General features: G+C 50.9%; 6 protein-coding genes across 6 annotated transcripts; 2 read left to right on the top strand and 4 right to left on the bottom strand.

The window, feature by feature from the left end:
- Positions 1-19: 19 nt before the first annotated feature.
- Positions 20-2,240, bottom strand: AFUA_5G07265 (uncharacterized protein). The gene has a single exon (XM_001481453.2). The coding sequence runs from the start codon at positions 2,169-2,171 to the stop codon at positions 216-218; it is 1,956 nt and encodes a 651-aa protein (XP_001481503.1). The 5' UTR covers positions 2,172-2,240; the 3' UTR covers positions 20-215.
- Positions 2,241-2,336: 96 nt separating this feature from the next.
- On the top strand, positions 2,337-3,739 carry csnF (COP9 signalosome complex subunit 6; the record flags this gene model as incomplete). Its single annotated transcript, XM_748815.2, has 3 exons — positions 2,337-2,694; positions 2,758-3,261; positions 3,315-3,739. Exons 1-3 carry the CDS (start codon positions 2,424-2,426, stop codon positions 3,737-3,739), a joined length of 1,200 nt encoding a protein of 399 aa, XP_753908.1. The 5' UTR covers positions 2,337-2,423.
- Positions 3,740-4,332: 593 nt separating this feature from the next.
- AFUA_5G07250 (OSTA/TMEM184 family protein) lies at positions 4,333-6,283 on the bottom strand (the record flags this gene model as incomplete). The annotated part of the gene is made up of 6 exons (XM_748816.2): positions 6,200-6,283; positions 5,987-6,137; positions 5,613-5,910; positions 5,426-5,555; positions 5,230-5,369; positions 4,333-5,172 (listed from the first exon to the last, which is right to left on the bottom strand). Exons 1-6 carry the CDS (start codon positions 6,240-6,242, stop codon positions 4,333-4,335), a joined length of 1,602 nt encoding a protein of 533 aa, XP_753909.1. The 5' UTR covers positions 6,243-6,283.
- Positions 6,284-7,056: 773 nt separating this feature from the next.
- On the bottom strand, positions 7,057-9,421 carry AFUA_5G07240 (SAP domain protein). The gene has a single exon (XM_748817.2). It carries the CDS (start codon positions 9,271-9,273, stop codon positions 7,330-7,332), a length of 1,944 nt encoding a protein of 647 aa, XP_753910.1. The 5' UTR covers positions 9,274-9,421; the 3' UTR covers positions 7,057-7,329.
- Positions 9,422-9,571: 150 nt separating this feature from the next.
- On the bottom strand, positions 9,572-11,183 carry AFUA_5G07230 (isocitrate lyase/PEP mutase family protein). The gene is made up of 3 exons (XM_748818.2): positions 11,012-11,183; positions 10,737-10,935; positions 9,572-10,508 (listed from the first exon to the last, which is right to left on the bottom strand). Exons 2-3 carry the CDS (start codon positions 10,784-10,786, stop codon positions 9,704-9,706), a joined length of 855 nt encoding a protein of 284 aa, XP_753911.2. The 5' UTR covers positions 10,787-10,935; positions 11,012-11,183; the 3' UTR covers positions 9,572-9,703.
- Positions 11,184-11,238: 55 nt separating this feature from the next.
- Positions 11,239-13,936, top strand: met2 (homoserine O-acetyltransferase). Its single transcript, XM_077804783.1, has 3 exons — positions 11,239-11,499; positions 11,594-11,982; positions 12,035-13,936. The coding sequence occupies exons 1-3, from the start codon at positions 11,479-11,481 to the stop codon at positions 13,080-13,082; spliced, it is 1,458 nt and encodes a 485-aa protein (XP_077660921.1). The 5' UTR covers positions 11,239-11,478; the 3' UTR covers positions 13,083-13,936.
- The last annotated feature ends 528 nt before the right edge of the window (positions 13,937-14,464 follow it).

Raw genomic sequence — 14,464 nt, 5'->3', positions numbered from 1 at the left:
CGCCTCACCGCCTTTGATGGACTTCTCTATTTGGAAACCAGGGCTTCGGAGAGGAACCCTGAAGATTGTGATGTATTGTGAGGTTAACAAGTACACTGTCTAAATATTTCTAGCTAGGTTTGCATGAAACAATAGAGGGCATCATTAATTCGTAATCTATCTGCACATTGAGCTCGATATCTGCGTAGAGTTGCGGCACTCCCAAGCAGAGGTTCTCACAACCCTACAGTCTCAACACGAGCGGTATTTTGCGCGACTGGTCCCCAAGGGCCTTCGCTGACCCGTTGTCTTAGCGTACGGACAATATCCTCGAAACCTGTTACTTGGCCGCCCGTCTCCTTCAAATGGTTATACAAGGCAACAAGGACCTCATATTTTGCGGTGGCAACTTTCCACACAATGTTCTGCGTGTCTCCTGCTCCGCCTGCAACAAACTCCGCATAGGATCGCGGTGGCTTGAACAAATAAGGCAGTAGTATGGTCAAGGCTGGCGGTGTGAGGATAGCCCAGACGCCCGAGGAAGGAAGCAATCCTTGTGTAGCTGGAGATAGGGTGCCTAGTGCCTCTTCTGAGGGGAGCTGATACCGGGAAGTATCAGGGACGGGTGATATGACCTCTCCCGATAGCACTTGCCACTTAGCTGTGATAACAGCCTTCATGAAAGATATAGCTGCTAAAGAAACATCCTTCATCGCCAAGATGTCAGCTGCAGCTACGATATCTGTCCAGAAGTTCGGGTGCTCATTCAGATACATGAAGTAGAGGACACGGGCCGCTGCGGCTTCTTTATGCCAGTCAGTGGGCGTCTGACCGGAAGTATTGAGCTCCATTGAATTGCTAAAGTCGAGCTTCTGAGGCCCGTGAAGTATTTTTGCCAGAGCATCCAGCGCCTCTCGGCAAGGGGGACTTGTCGGAACAGCCAAAAGAGGGTTGACGCCGTGCTTAGAGGCCTCGACGAGTAACACACGGGGTAAGGACGAAAGGACGACAAGTTGACCAGCGGGCGCTTGCCCATGAGCCCATTGAGAGGACGAGATAGTGAGCGACTCGGAGATCCGTGAGATGATTTTGTCCAGCAGGCTACTTGGGTTCTGCAGCAAGTGATTTGGATATAGCTCAGCATACTGTGCGATGTAAGCCATGATGGGGCCGCGCATGTATTGCAAATCCACAGTATCCAATTTGGTCTCATCCAGGTATAACTCCAATACGCTGCCATGTAGACCATGAGCGATCAGAAAATCAAGGGCCGGTGAAGAGAAAGTCGACGCAGACTGCACATAGACTCTAGCTCTCAGACCAGGAGCTTCAATGTCAAGCAGGTCCCGGAAGAAGTTCAGTAAGGTCATGTGCATCAAGAAATCGCTCTTGTCGACCATCCGACAAGCTGCAAAATGCAGAATGCTAGAGGCATCATACTTGGCTTCGATCTCCGGTACCTGAGAACTTGAAATTAAGTCCCATCGTAGGTGGCCTGCCTTGACAATGAAACCCATAAGCCTTCCCTGGGAGACAGTCCTCTCCCGTTGCGGGCGGCCACCCGGTTCATTGTTCGTGAGACTGCACAGGGAGAAGAGGCGCCCATAGACATTCTTGTCAGTGAAGACTCGTCTCCAGAATAGACCTTGACCTCCCGTGCTATCTTCAGCCACATGAGTATGTGTTCCGTTTTCCAGCGGACTAGCTAAGTCAATCTCCAGTAGAGCCCAAAGAGCGTCAAAAGCAGCCTGAGCGACGGCCGTCGAAGTAGTCGTAAGCCAGAGTTCGACGAGCGAGGCTACCAATTCAGGATCGCCAGCAACTATCGCAGCATCACTGGGAACTCTTCCTGCCTTTCTCAGGAGAGCTAGAGCCAGCAGGTTGACAGGTGGCGACGGCGCTTTGAACCCGGCGATAAAGTCAATGGGGGGCTCAACGGAGCGAATATCAGTGAAGGAGAAATAGACTGTAGCCTTGATACCAAGAGTTGTAATCGGCGTGGGATCTTCCTGAAGGACCGGAAGGAGCTGTGAAATGAGAGTTAGAAGGGTGCTAGGAACCCTGCGATCTGTAGTCTCGGTAAGCTCTAGTTTTAACTTGTCGATAAGAGAAATGTCCAAGGGAGTCGAAGGATCATCCAGAACATGCTGCAGATGAGCTTTGACTTCGTCGTACGATGATGGGACAGGCATCTTATCCGAAGTAACAGAGTATTCTAACCGCTTCTCAAGCTGCCGGAACACTTTCGAACGATAAAGTGGGACTGTAGAGATGGCCCGGACAATAGCGGGGAAGCTCAACAGTATTGCAAACAGCGCAAACACAAACCGTAGCTTCCATCAACTTGGGCAGTTGGCAGTTACAACGCCTTTTAATAATGATTGATACCAAAACTCTCTTCCTAAATTGTCCCGCTAATCTTGTCTTTGCGCAGCTCCAGATTCATGGCTGAAACTACTGGCTCTCTAGTATCCCAGAAATCGTCCGATTCAGGGCTTCATATTCAACTACATCCGCTGGTTCTCCTCACCATCTCAGATCACATCACCCGTCATGCCGCGCGATCGCAACAAGGGCCGATCATCGGAGCTCTTTTGGGACAGCAGAACGGACGTGTAATTACATTAGAGCACGCATTCGAATGCATTGTGACCGAAGGAGCCAACGGCGAACTGCAGCTTCTCCACGACTGGTTCATCGAACGAGTCAAACAATGTAAGAGCGGAGCTTGTAGTCCATCATTCGATGGCTTCTAGCTGACTAGCTTCCTATAAACAGTTAAGGATGTACACAAGTCCCCTGCTCTCGACTTCGTAGGCTGGTGGTCAACAGCCTCCCCTTCTGGGCCGGACGCATCCCAATTGCCAATCCACCGCCAGATACTCCAGAACTACAACGAGTCTGCCGTGTTCCTTGCGTTCCACCCATCCCAGGTGCAAGCTGCATCAAAGAATGGCGCCAAGCTTCCCCTGACCATCTACGAAAGCGTATATGAAGGTGAAAATGAGACGGAGAACGGCAAGGCGATGCAGATAGACGGCGAGGAGCAGTCGCTCTCGATCCGGTTCCGTGAACTGCCGTTCTCCGTCGAAACAGGGGAAGCAGAGATGATTGGCATAGACACGGTTGCGAGAAGCGCAAGGACAGCAGCAGCTCTTCAACCGTCTGGTGCGAGCCTGGGTGCTCCCGCGCAACAAGATGCACAGACTAGCCAGAAAGCCGAGGCTGGCCCTGCCCAACCGTCACCCGACACTGTGGTACTCTCTCACGAAGAGGAAGAACGTAAGATCATCATACTTTTGTTCTCTTGAGCTACAGCTAATGTGGCCTCGCAGTAATTGCCAGTCTTAACACACGCCTCAACGCCATCCGCACGCTGGAGTCTCGAATTTCTTTGATCAAATCCTATCTCGCCAGTGTATCCCACTCGTCTGAAGACCAACCCACTGGGCCTATAAATCCACCGCTCTCGCACCCGATCCTCCGGAACATCAATGCCCTCTTATCACATCTGTCTCTCCTGACGCCGGAGCCAGGAAGCGCCTTTGCGGCGGAGAGCCTCGCCCAGAGAAACGACGTCCTCCTGGTCTCCTTGCTGGGACAGCTAGGTGATAGCATCAAGGGCATGCGCGAGCTAGGCCGCAAGACCGCTATCATGAACAACATCAGACAGAACAATGCGTCGCGGAAGACTCAGCTGGCTATGCAGAGTCGGCTCGAAGATGAGTTTCTTTCGCGAGAGGGGATGACTCTTAAATAGTGTGGCCTTGCCAGCCTAAATGGCCCTGATGACCTGCGCTTTCATAATGACTGCTCGATCTTTATTGGTTCATAGCGGCGTTTGGCGTTTGCGTTCGCTCGTAGAAGCAAGCATTCATAACGAGAGGTTAGATAGTGAATCAAAACAAGATCCAAGGAAGCTCGGGCTCGACTACCACTCTCATTGCGAAGAAAATCACTTGTATAGGAATTGCATACGCGCCGACAAGCATGCTGATATGTCAACTGCTATTGTACAAAAAGAAATTCATCCAAGGCAATCCCGCGTCTCATGAAAAAGTGAATCATAACAAAATGCAAACGAGACTTGCTAGCCCTGGTCCCAAGCGTCCCTGCGTCATGCACAAAGCGAAGAAGGGGAAATGAAACCAGATCAGCGTAGAAGAGAACTGCCACAATGGAATACGACAGGAGGGTATATCAACAAAAAGAAAGGAAGAAAAAAGGCAAAAGAATGCCTGAAGAACAAGCCAGCTAGTTCGTAGCATGAATAAAGGGAAATTAAGGGCGGAACATCATCATTCCCGGGGCCGAGGTTTACTGCAACTCAGGGTCATTACCATTGACGATCGTCTATCGCCGGCTGTGATCATTGTCAAAGTGGGCAGGCGGAGGCTGATACGGATCAGGCATGGGTATCGGTGGTTGCTCTTGCAGGTAATTCTGATCGTACGGATGATGACCGTGAGCTCCACGCTGAGATTGAGGGGGATTGGTGCCTGCGTATAGATGGAGGTCGTCGGTGTCCGGTACCTCGTAAGGGTTGCTGTGGTGCTGCTCATAAGGCGAGTATGATTGCGGAGAATGAGACGGAGTAGGTTCCAGCAAGGAAGTGCTACTCAGTCGATCATGCTCATAATCATATGGTGGGGGTGCCAAGTCACCAGACGACTGCAATGTCGGATTTGGCTGCGCATGGGAGAGAAGAACTTGGCCTTCATCATCGGGAGATGTCCCATAGGGCGCCGGTCTACTGCCCGCCATCGTGGCACCTGCACCATGGTAGGCTGTGACATTTGGCCCGGAATCATTGCTGGTTATTGCGAGACCAATATTCTGGATCTGATAACTGGGGTCCAATGTTCGCTTCTTACGCCCCACAAAGAGCCAGCGAATGCTGCGGCCCACGGCCTTGGCTAAATCGAGTGGATTGACTGAGTCAAGGAGACCTTTCATACCCCAGCGACCACCCTGATAAGTCGCTTTGCCGTTGCCATAGAAGTCAGTCACTTCATCGGCGTGTGCGTTGGCGAGAGAGTACGGCCTCCACGGGAATGCCCATAGATGCAAAAAGGAAAAGATCGCCATCTCAACGCAGATGAGTAGGTTCGGGAGTCCAACTTTGAGGTCCTGTTGCGCTACTCTACTACTTGGCTTGATAGCTCCGGAGGAGGAAAGAAAACTGATCAAGGTCTGAGCGAGCCGCCAAGTCAGCCTAGGTCACGAATCGGAAGAAAGGGCTCGACTCACGGACTGCCAAAATGAAAGGAAAATCACCAGCTTGATAGAGACGATCTTGAGGAGTGGTGAATACTGGCTGATATCATCCTTGATCTGGTAATAGAACTGGATCAGGCAGTACATTGCAATCGAAACAGCAACACACTCCACTGCCATACACTGGTGATTGTCAGAACATGGCCTGAGAAAGTTGCATGATCCAAACATACCCATATGTGCGAAAACGCGGGGTTCAGACTCTCCTCGCAATACACATCAAAGTGCTGGGAGATAACCGCGACGATGGTCATCAACACACGCAAAAGACAATATTGAAAGACTCCTACCCAGACAACCTATGCAGATAGCGATCTTAGCGTTGTCTTTCGTCGCAGCATGCGAAATCAGCTTACGTTGAACCATGTCAGCCCGCTTCGGGGTACCCTCCACATCCCTTTCTCCCCGCCGCAGCATTTCTGAAGCCAGGGTATAGGCCAGAGCCATTGCTTCGGCGTGATTCCGCGAAAATATTCCTTCTGACTGTGGAGATCCGGCGCAATGTAGTGGCACAGTAAGGCGAAGAAGGCGGCAATCGTGAACGCTTCATAGCTGTTGCCGATCAGCTCGTAGTAGACCGCATTTTTGTAGAAGTAGGTGCTCAGCCAGGCGACAAGGGAGTAGATGGGGATCATCCATAAGATCCGAATAATACTAGACAAGACAGGACCAGACATTAGTCCCAAGCGCGTGTAGAGGGGTAAGCAGAAGCGGGGGGTGGAAATCATACTGTCGCTGCTCTATTGGTTTGCTATAATGTGTCGCATGGCTCATAATTAGGTAGAAGGAAATGGCTGCTGCGAAGAGAGCGAAAGCACCTCCAACAATGAGGCATAACTGATGAAAAGTGAGACCGCCATCCCATAAGTCGACTTCGGTAACTGCCAATATTCATTCTCCAGTTAGCCAGCGCTCGTATCATAACTACACGAGAGAGGAGTACTCGTTGAATCCTCCAGCGTTGTATTACAAACCGGCCACCCCATGCTCGCGTCAGTCAGACCAAAGAGATATCAACGTGAATGCTTCGAGGGTGAAAAAAAAAAAAAAAAAAAAAAAAAAAAAAAAACCAAAAACCAAAAAAGAAAAGAAGGTGGTAACGAGCAGAAAGATTTATCAAATCTCCGATCCGAGGGCTGAAAAGTTATTGATTGTACGGCGTATGGATCTCTAATTCATCCGCCAAGTCGGCCTAGTCCCGGCACGGCAGATCAACAACCCCTGGAACCAGTAGAGGAGGATGAACGTTTCTCGGCAAGGTCGCAGGCGACGATGATAATACTTGGTGATGCAGTCTGATTCAGGGGTGATGAAGACAGGCGATGGAGTCAGAGGTCCGGTGCAACCAGTAGAGTAATGAAAGGAGTTATGAGCCCCTGGACAGACAAGGAAGAACAGGTATATTGGTTTGCATGGGAAAGAAACAGCAAGCGCCTCGATAAAACCCAGGATTTACGAGCGAAAGAAATCTCAAAGCTTTGCGGATGATTCGTTGAATATTATACTGATTCATGGTAGCAGGAAGATCTCATACATGGTACAGCCACAAAGGTCCGCTAATAATAACAATGCAATGGCGGCACATGGATCCTCATGAAGACTGCGCCTCAGGCACCATCAGCATATTGAAAACACGTAGGTTAGAAGGTTAGACTGGAGGAGCGTACTACTGCCTTAGGACCTTCTCGTGCACTCATACTGGTCTAACTGTTAATGGCCAAGCTTTTGGCCAAGCGTTTCCAAGCCATGAATTGGCTGACTAATCACCTGGGCATTGTTTGGTAACTATCAATCAGCATAAGGCATTACAGTGCCAGATCATGGGCAGGATCCAAGGGATCTTCTCATTATCGAAACAGACTCTGCTGGGCCTGGAAAGCTTGTCTTGTGTTGTGATAGATTTTTATGCCTAGTATACACTTGTGCGATCGTCCATCTCGTTGAGAGGAGGAAACAAATCAGAGAAATCACAGTTGCGTCTCGAGCCCTGCCAAGTGGGCACTTTTGATGCGATATAGATGATACAGTATTTTTTTTTTTTTAGCCTTATAGCTGTCGAAAGGTCTTTGGTCGTTAGTCACGGCCTCGTCTGTCATCTCTCCATGAGTCGCCCATGCCGCCTCCACGACCCCGGCCACGGCGCCGTCCGTGGCCACGGCCATATTCCGGTCCGTTGTCAACGAAGAAGTCACCGTCTTCAAATGTGATTCGCCTATTCTCATCGCCCCCACGACGCGGAAATGATCCCTTCCGCAGCAGGTCATCGAACCGATCTAGACGTCGGTCGGCCACTTCGCGAGGGACACGGAGGTAGTACAGCTTCGGTTTCGTTGTAGTGGATTCAAAGAGATCATCCAGCGCTTTGAATCCTTGCCCTGGTCTAGGACGGGGCTCAAGGGGTGGAGGGCCGCTAGGACGTCTGTCCTTAACACCCATGCTTGCTCTGGGGCCCAAGGGAGGGGGACGAGAGAAGTCAGTCGACGCTCGACCGGGAGCCTGACGCGAAGCGGTACTCTTGAGATCCACTTCCTGCAGAACAGCCTCGACACCATCGTCGGTCCGATCATAGCGGACTTCCCAACGAGGCGGGGGACCACCGCGCCCGCGCGATTCTTCCTCCCTTGCAACCCATTGCTGCAGTTTTTGCTGGGGGATGAAATCAACAAACAAAGCTTTTCTGTTGCTTTCGTTGGGCCAGACAACACCGTGCAAGGCGGTCCGCGCTCTAGAGGCAGCCGATATATTCGCGAACTTTACAAAACAGTGCGTTTTGATGGGATCCAAGTAAAAATCAACGATCACGTCAGGATCGGGTGATGCGCCAGGGGCCGTTGCGATGCTGACAAGATGGTTTTTGAGTGCAGCAGGTTGAAGAGGGCGCATCAGTCCATCGATATATAACGCTTCGGTTGCGACATGTAGCGCGGGTTCGACCTCGGCATCTTCCATGTTCGTATCTGCTGGAGGTGAACGGGGCCGAATCTGCTCTCTGTCCGCTGGTGCAAAAAGGTCCTTGAAACGAGCATCTTGCTTGATAGACGCAGTTCCCCTTGTCCGCACATCATCACTTATTGATACACGGCGAATTGCATCATTTCGGTCATCTCCATTTTGGTGTTGGGCCTGTTCGTTCTCTGCCGGGACGGCGACCGCCTTCTTTCCAGGACTCCCTTCCACATCCATAATATCACGATCTTCAGGTAGTAGAACTCTGGGCGACTCCTCCTGTGCCTTGGCCCTTTTGCTTGCAACCGCCTCCGGTGTTGGGATGGGAGTTTGACTGCGCCGCTTCCGCTTCCGGGTGTCTTCGATCATCTCCTCCACGGGGAGGGGCGTTGACAGCCCGGTAGTCTCTGCAGATACTTGAGTCGCAGCCTTCCCAACAGAATCCGGAAGTTCTTTAGAGTCCTGTCCGTGCACCGCTTCTGCGCTTCCGGGAGCCTGCTCGACCGGTTCGACAGGGTGCTCAGCTTCAGGCTGTGATGGCGCGCGTGAAGGCGCACTGCCTTCACTGCCAATTCCCGCTTCTGCAACCTGAATGGCTTCAGATTCCTTGCTAGAAACCTCAGGCTGTGTCTGCTGTAATGACTCCGCCGCTTGTTCCGCCGCCTTTGCATCAGTCATCGATCCTTCCGCTGGAGGCTCGGGCTTACGTTGCTCGGTCTGAACATCTGGTTGTTGCTCTTGCTGTTCCTCTTTCGGTGATCGCTTTGCTTTTCCATTGTCTTTGGGCTCTTCCGACTCCGGTGCTGTCACCTGCGCCTCGGGCTCTTCCGGTTGAGAAACGACGGTGTCGGGTTCTTGCGCAGGCTGTTCAGGCGTTGCCTGCTCGATATTTTCAGACGCATCTTGAGTATTTGCCGATTCGCCATTGGGTGCTCCACCCTCTTGCTTGCCATCTGCTTCCAGAAGCCTGTCGATGAAATTCTGTTTGACCCTCAGACCAGTCTGCGGAATACCGCGCCGCTTCAGCTCCGCTTTCAGATCGGCCACTTTCCAACTGGAATAATCAGTCATTGTGACGGAGTAGCGCGCGTTCGCAGGGCGAGAGCATGTATAATTTATTCGAATATCCTGTGTGATGTTGAGTTAGGATTTGGTTGTCATGGCTGGGGTTCCATGAGAAGATGCGATTCCTTGCAGCATAGGGCAGCTCCAAGTGTTGGTCGTTGGCACCAGTAGTGTAATGGTGTAGGCGCTAGACTGCTTATGTACTAGTGCTGGCTGCAGGTTTGCCCAGGATGGATTGCCTCGATATTAAATTGCCAGAATAGGTTAGTCAGATTCTCTCACCATGAACATTCACTTTGGGGAGGCTGGATAGCACTTGAATAGCATTATTGACAATATTATGGTGTGGTTCCAATAACAAAGCTTTTTTTCCAAAATAGCATGGCAACGAAATTATTCATCAAGATATTATCTCTGAGCAGTAGATCTCTCTTCTCTACCCGCAATAGCCCAACACCGCATCAGCTTTTTCTTTGAATGCCTTCATCGCAGCGCGATACAACTCAGGTCCAAGACTGATCCGCGCGACCCCGATCTCTCTGAGCTCTGGTACCGTCAAGGAACCCTCCTGTAAGGTCATCTTGACGTTCAGTCTTCCATCAAAAGCCTCAACCAGCCTCTGGATCTCCTCCTCGGACACCCCTCCTCTCGCAGACCCACCCCAGACGAACACTGTACAAGCGCCGGCCTCCAGGTACGCTCTTCCCCTTTCGATTGCATCCTCGACTGATCCTCCGTTTTGCCCATCGTGCTTGAGAAGGACATCTGTCCGCGCATTGATCACAAAATCAGGCACCCCTGCGTCTCTCGCAGCCTGCATGGCAAGTTGAATCCGCTCCACAGCCTGTGCCATCGGCCGCAGTCGATTTTTGGCATTGTCAAAGTCTTGAAGGTTGCAGCCGACGGCTCCCAGAGCTATGATTTCTCTGATTGTAGTGGCTACATCTTCATAGCCGTCTTGTATATCCACTGTCAACGGGATGCGAGGGAGACCGTCACCGGGGGTCTTCAGAACAGCGGCAATCGAGCGCACAGCGGCTAGATTCTGAGACAGGGTCAACTTCTCGTCTGGGATGCCTTGAGAGGCGGCAACGGCGTAGCTGGCGGTAGCGACCGCCTTCGTCGAGGGATGCTCGGCAATGATTGAGGCGGTTGCCGCATCGTAGACGTTTGTAAGGACTAAGGGCTCTCCCGGAACATGTAGCTTGCGAAACTTGACTGCAAGGTCATTGTGCATGGTCCTGCTTGTCATGTTGTGGATGAGAGTGGTCAGCTTCTGGTCTCTGTTCCCTAGTGTACATTAGAAATCGCAAACAAGAGATATATGATACAGAGCAGAGTATACAGGCGACTGCTTTGTTAACAAGAAAATTTACAGCTTTATATATATGAGGGGCTGATGACTCTTTTGATGAGCGGTGGTCCTCGTATTCAATAGGGATGGAGCTTGCTATTGCTCTCAAACTGACCAGTCAGAGGAACGGATGTTGTCTATGATGTTTCTGGCCTTGGTCGACATATTATCAGGCGGTAAATGCTGCTTTACTTATTCATGGAGTACAGGTCACTGTACAACAGCACCAGCACCAGCACCAGCGTCACATCTCGCTTCAAAAACCATCTGTTCTGCAATTGGGGAAACAACGTTCCCAATGAGCACGAAGGTACCTAGACAACGCTTAGATTACTTCTGATTCGGTAAAAAAAAATTTTTTCTCAAGATATCTGAATAGGACTTCCTTACGGCTACCAATCCCTGAGCGTTACGAAATACACAGGAAATCTGATATGATTCCTTTGAAAGCTTGGTATTCTCACTAATGCCCTTTGCCACCTTAGACCAGGTACCTAGCGATTATCGTCAACTGGTTGATCAATTGATCAATCATGAGTCATCAGAAGGCGGTAGTAGAGTGCTGGCAGAAATTGTCTCACCGCTTTAAAAATGGGCACAGACATTCTGATAGGCCCAATATGACGAGATCTCCCTGCGGAGTCATAGTGGAACCCCCCCGATGTTCGGAGTTAAAGGATCAATAGGTACTCCGTACCTCTTTGCCTCTCTAATTTGGATCTTCTTTTCTCGACGTCTTCTTTTCTCACAGATCTATCAGTTGCGAGGATAAGTTTCCAATCTTTCAGTTACTCGTGCTTTTAGATTTCCTTCTTACATTCCCTACATCAACAGGCCCGTAATGGCGCCTCCAACCAATGGTGATCCTGGAAAATTCCGTCAGTATACCTACCCCCTTTCACATTTTTGCCCTTCTCTGGTTGCCCCTCATTTTCATGACTACTTGGTGAACAGCTACTAAATCCCGTAGAGAGAGTTGCCTCCTTGCCTGAAAATCCATATGCAAAACTCATCACGGATCAGTCTATCGCTATTATCCCGTCATTTACCCTGGAATCGGGGGTGACCCTCTACAATGTTCCTGTCGCCTACACAACGCGGGGTGAAATGTCCCCCAACCGTGACAACGTGCTGGTGATCTGCCATGCTCTGAGCGGAAGTGCCGATGTGGCGGACTGGTGGGGGCCTCTGCTGGGAGGACCCGGTCAAGCCTTTGATACGTCACGATTTTTTGTCATCTGCTTGAACAGTCTGGGTAGTCCTTATGGAAGTGCAAGTGCCGTGACTTACAAGGATGGCAATCCCGAAAAAGGCCTGTACGGGCCTGAATTTCCTCTTACCACTGTCCGGGATGACGTGAGGTTAGTGAGCTCAGACATCCAGACTTGAGCGCGACGTTGCTGACCCAAACAGAATCCATAAGATGATCCTGGATGACCTGGGCGTCCGACAGATTGCAGCTGTCGTCGGTGGGTCCATGGGCGGCATGTTGACCCTTGAGTACGCCTATTTCGGCAAAGACTATGTCCGGGCTATTGTTCCAATTGCCACTTCTGCCCGCCACTCGGCGTGGTGCATCAGCTGGGGTGAAGCTCAGCGGCAAAGCATCTACAGTGATCCCAAGTATGAGGACGGTTATTATTCATTCGATGACCCTCCAGCCACCGGCTTGGGAGCGGCACGCATGTCCGCCCTTCTGACCTACCGAAGCCGCAATTCTTTCGAGTCTCGCTTTGGTAGAAACGTTCCCGACCCGTCGAAGAGACAGAATATCAATGGCACCGAGCGTTTGCCGACTCCGCCGAATGAACACTGGGCCATTCATAATGATGGTCACAAGGCCGGCATGTCTTCTCGGGCCTCCAGCGAGCGCAACTCGCCTGGGCCGCAGCAGCCCTCTGAAGTCCAGTATATGGATCCTCAGTTCTCCGGCACAAAGACGTTTAGCTCTCCCGTCAGTAACAGTGACAGGAAGCGGCCCCCTACCTACTTTTCAGCACAATCCTATCTTCGATACCAGGGAGAGAAGTTTGTGAAACGATTTGACGCTAACTGCTACATTGCTATCACACGCAAGCTCGACACTCATGACGTGTCCCGATACCGGGCCAGCCCAGGTTCGGAGGATCCCGTCAAGGAGGCCCTGTCGCAGATTGAGCAGCCAGCGCTGGTTCTTGGAATCGAGTCCGATGGACTCTTTACTTTCGAGGAGCAGAAGGAGATTGCAGCCGGCATCCCCAACTCCAGACTCAAGCGAATTGAGAGCCCGGAAGGTCACGATGCCTTCCTTTTGCAATTCGAGCAGGTCAACCGATACATCTTGGAATTCTTCCGAGAAGTCCTGCCGGACATCATGGCGAAGGCCCCTGCTGACGGCGCAGTACCCGTCGACGGCGTTAACAAACTAACCAAGAGCAGCACTTTTGGAGAGGCGGAGGTCGAGGATATCACTGCGTGGTAAGCGGAGACACATATCGACCGAACCGACACTGGCGCATTTATTGCAGCCTCAAAATTATCCGCCACGATGCTCTGTTGGGGAGCAGGTGTCCCGGATCTCCTCTCGGTGAAGAGAAGACGCTCCGAGACGATTCGAGGGCTTGCTTCCGAGCACGTGGACATCTTGGGGAAGTAGCGGTGCAACTCTTATGATTTCAGTTCTTAAGCCATCAGAGGGACGAGCATCCAACTGCCTCCTTCGTAACCTATTCAACAGGTAAGGCTGTTAAGAAGCATCCAACTGCTCTCCATCATACAAGCCCTGACAGGCCCGTTTCTTCTGCGCTTGCAGAGATCCAACCGAGGGTGGTGGGCGACCTTTCAGTACGCAATCTCATTTCAACATAGGCGTAGACATGCATAACACGATAGAAGTATATAGCGACTGCAATCATTGTTGTTGTTGATGTTGATGTCTGGACAAGCTAAGACCGTTTGGATATGCTCGTAGCCGTTCAAATTGTATGTAGGAAAAAGGCAATGATGCACAGTATCAATCAGCATAATAGCTTTCTTGTAGAGAGGTAGATACTTGAGCAACACCTCCGTTCGGAACACGGGTTGTGTAAGGAGTATGCGTCTGAATTATCTCATGTGGCACGGCCCAGAAGGCAACCAGTCAGTAACCCTAATGATTGCATCCAGAAAACTCGTCAACCGTAAACGACCATGGAAGTATTCCCAATACTACTCCCCACAAGGGTCTCTAGAGACACGGAGCCATATCAGTAGCCGGCAATAGCTTTGGGTACCAGTTGTAGCTGATTGCTATTGACGACGCATGTCGTTGCCAGGGCGGCTTATTGATAACTACTAACCCCCTTTGACTCATCCCTTTCATCACTCCGCTGTCGATCCCTTGCCAACTCAAACATCGGGGTACCGGTGGGTCCATGCATATTCGGTGATCTCCCTTCTCTTGTACACTGCGAGTGCAAAGGTACGCTAAGGAGAGAGAAGTAAAGTCAGATGCGCTATGTCTGGAGGGCGCTGATGCGAGATGGGTTGAACGCTGAACGCAGTGGTCTATATCTGACAAATTATGTAGAAGTACTTTATTGTTGAAGACGACTTCCATAGTCGTAGATCTCGGCTCAAAAGGCCAAAACATCGTCTTAAACCCGGCAAATCAGTTCAGTTGGCCGTGCTTCCTTCCCTCCCTGCCGATTGATGTGCTGGGGACAGAAGGAGTTACACAGCTTGTTCGGTGTGACTGACCTTGATGCTTGAGGCCATAATCCATTGTCTAATCGTCTGCACTATCATCTATTGTTATGACCATTTCCGATAGTTCTACTTCTACTTCTGCAAACAAGTCTGAACCCTGCTTTTTCTCGCTTCTTC

The sequence above is a fragment of the Aspergillus fumigatus genome, chromosome 5, assembly GCF_000002655.1.
Source record: "Aspergillus fumigatus Af293 chromosome 5, whole genome shotgun sequence".
In the NCBI taxonomy this organism is placed as follows: domain Eukaryota; kingdom Fungi; phylum Ascomycota; class Eurotiomycetes; order Eurotiales; family Aspergillaceae; genus Aspergillus; species Aspergillus fumigatus.
The sequence above is the reverse complement of the archived record's forward strand: the minus strand, read 5'-3'. Positions and strand labels throughout refer to the sequence as shown.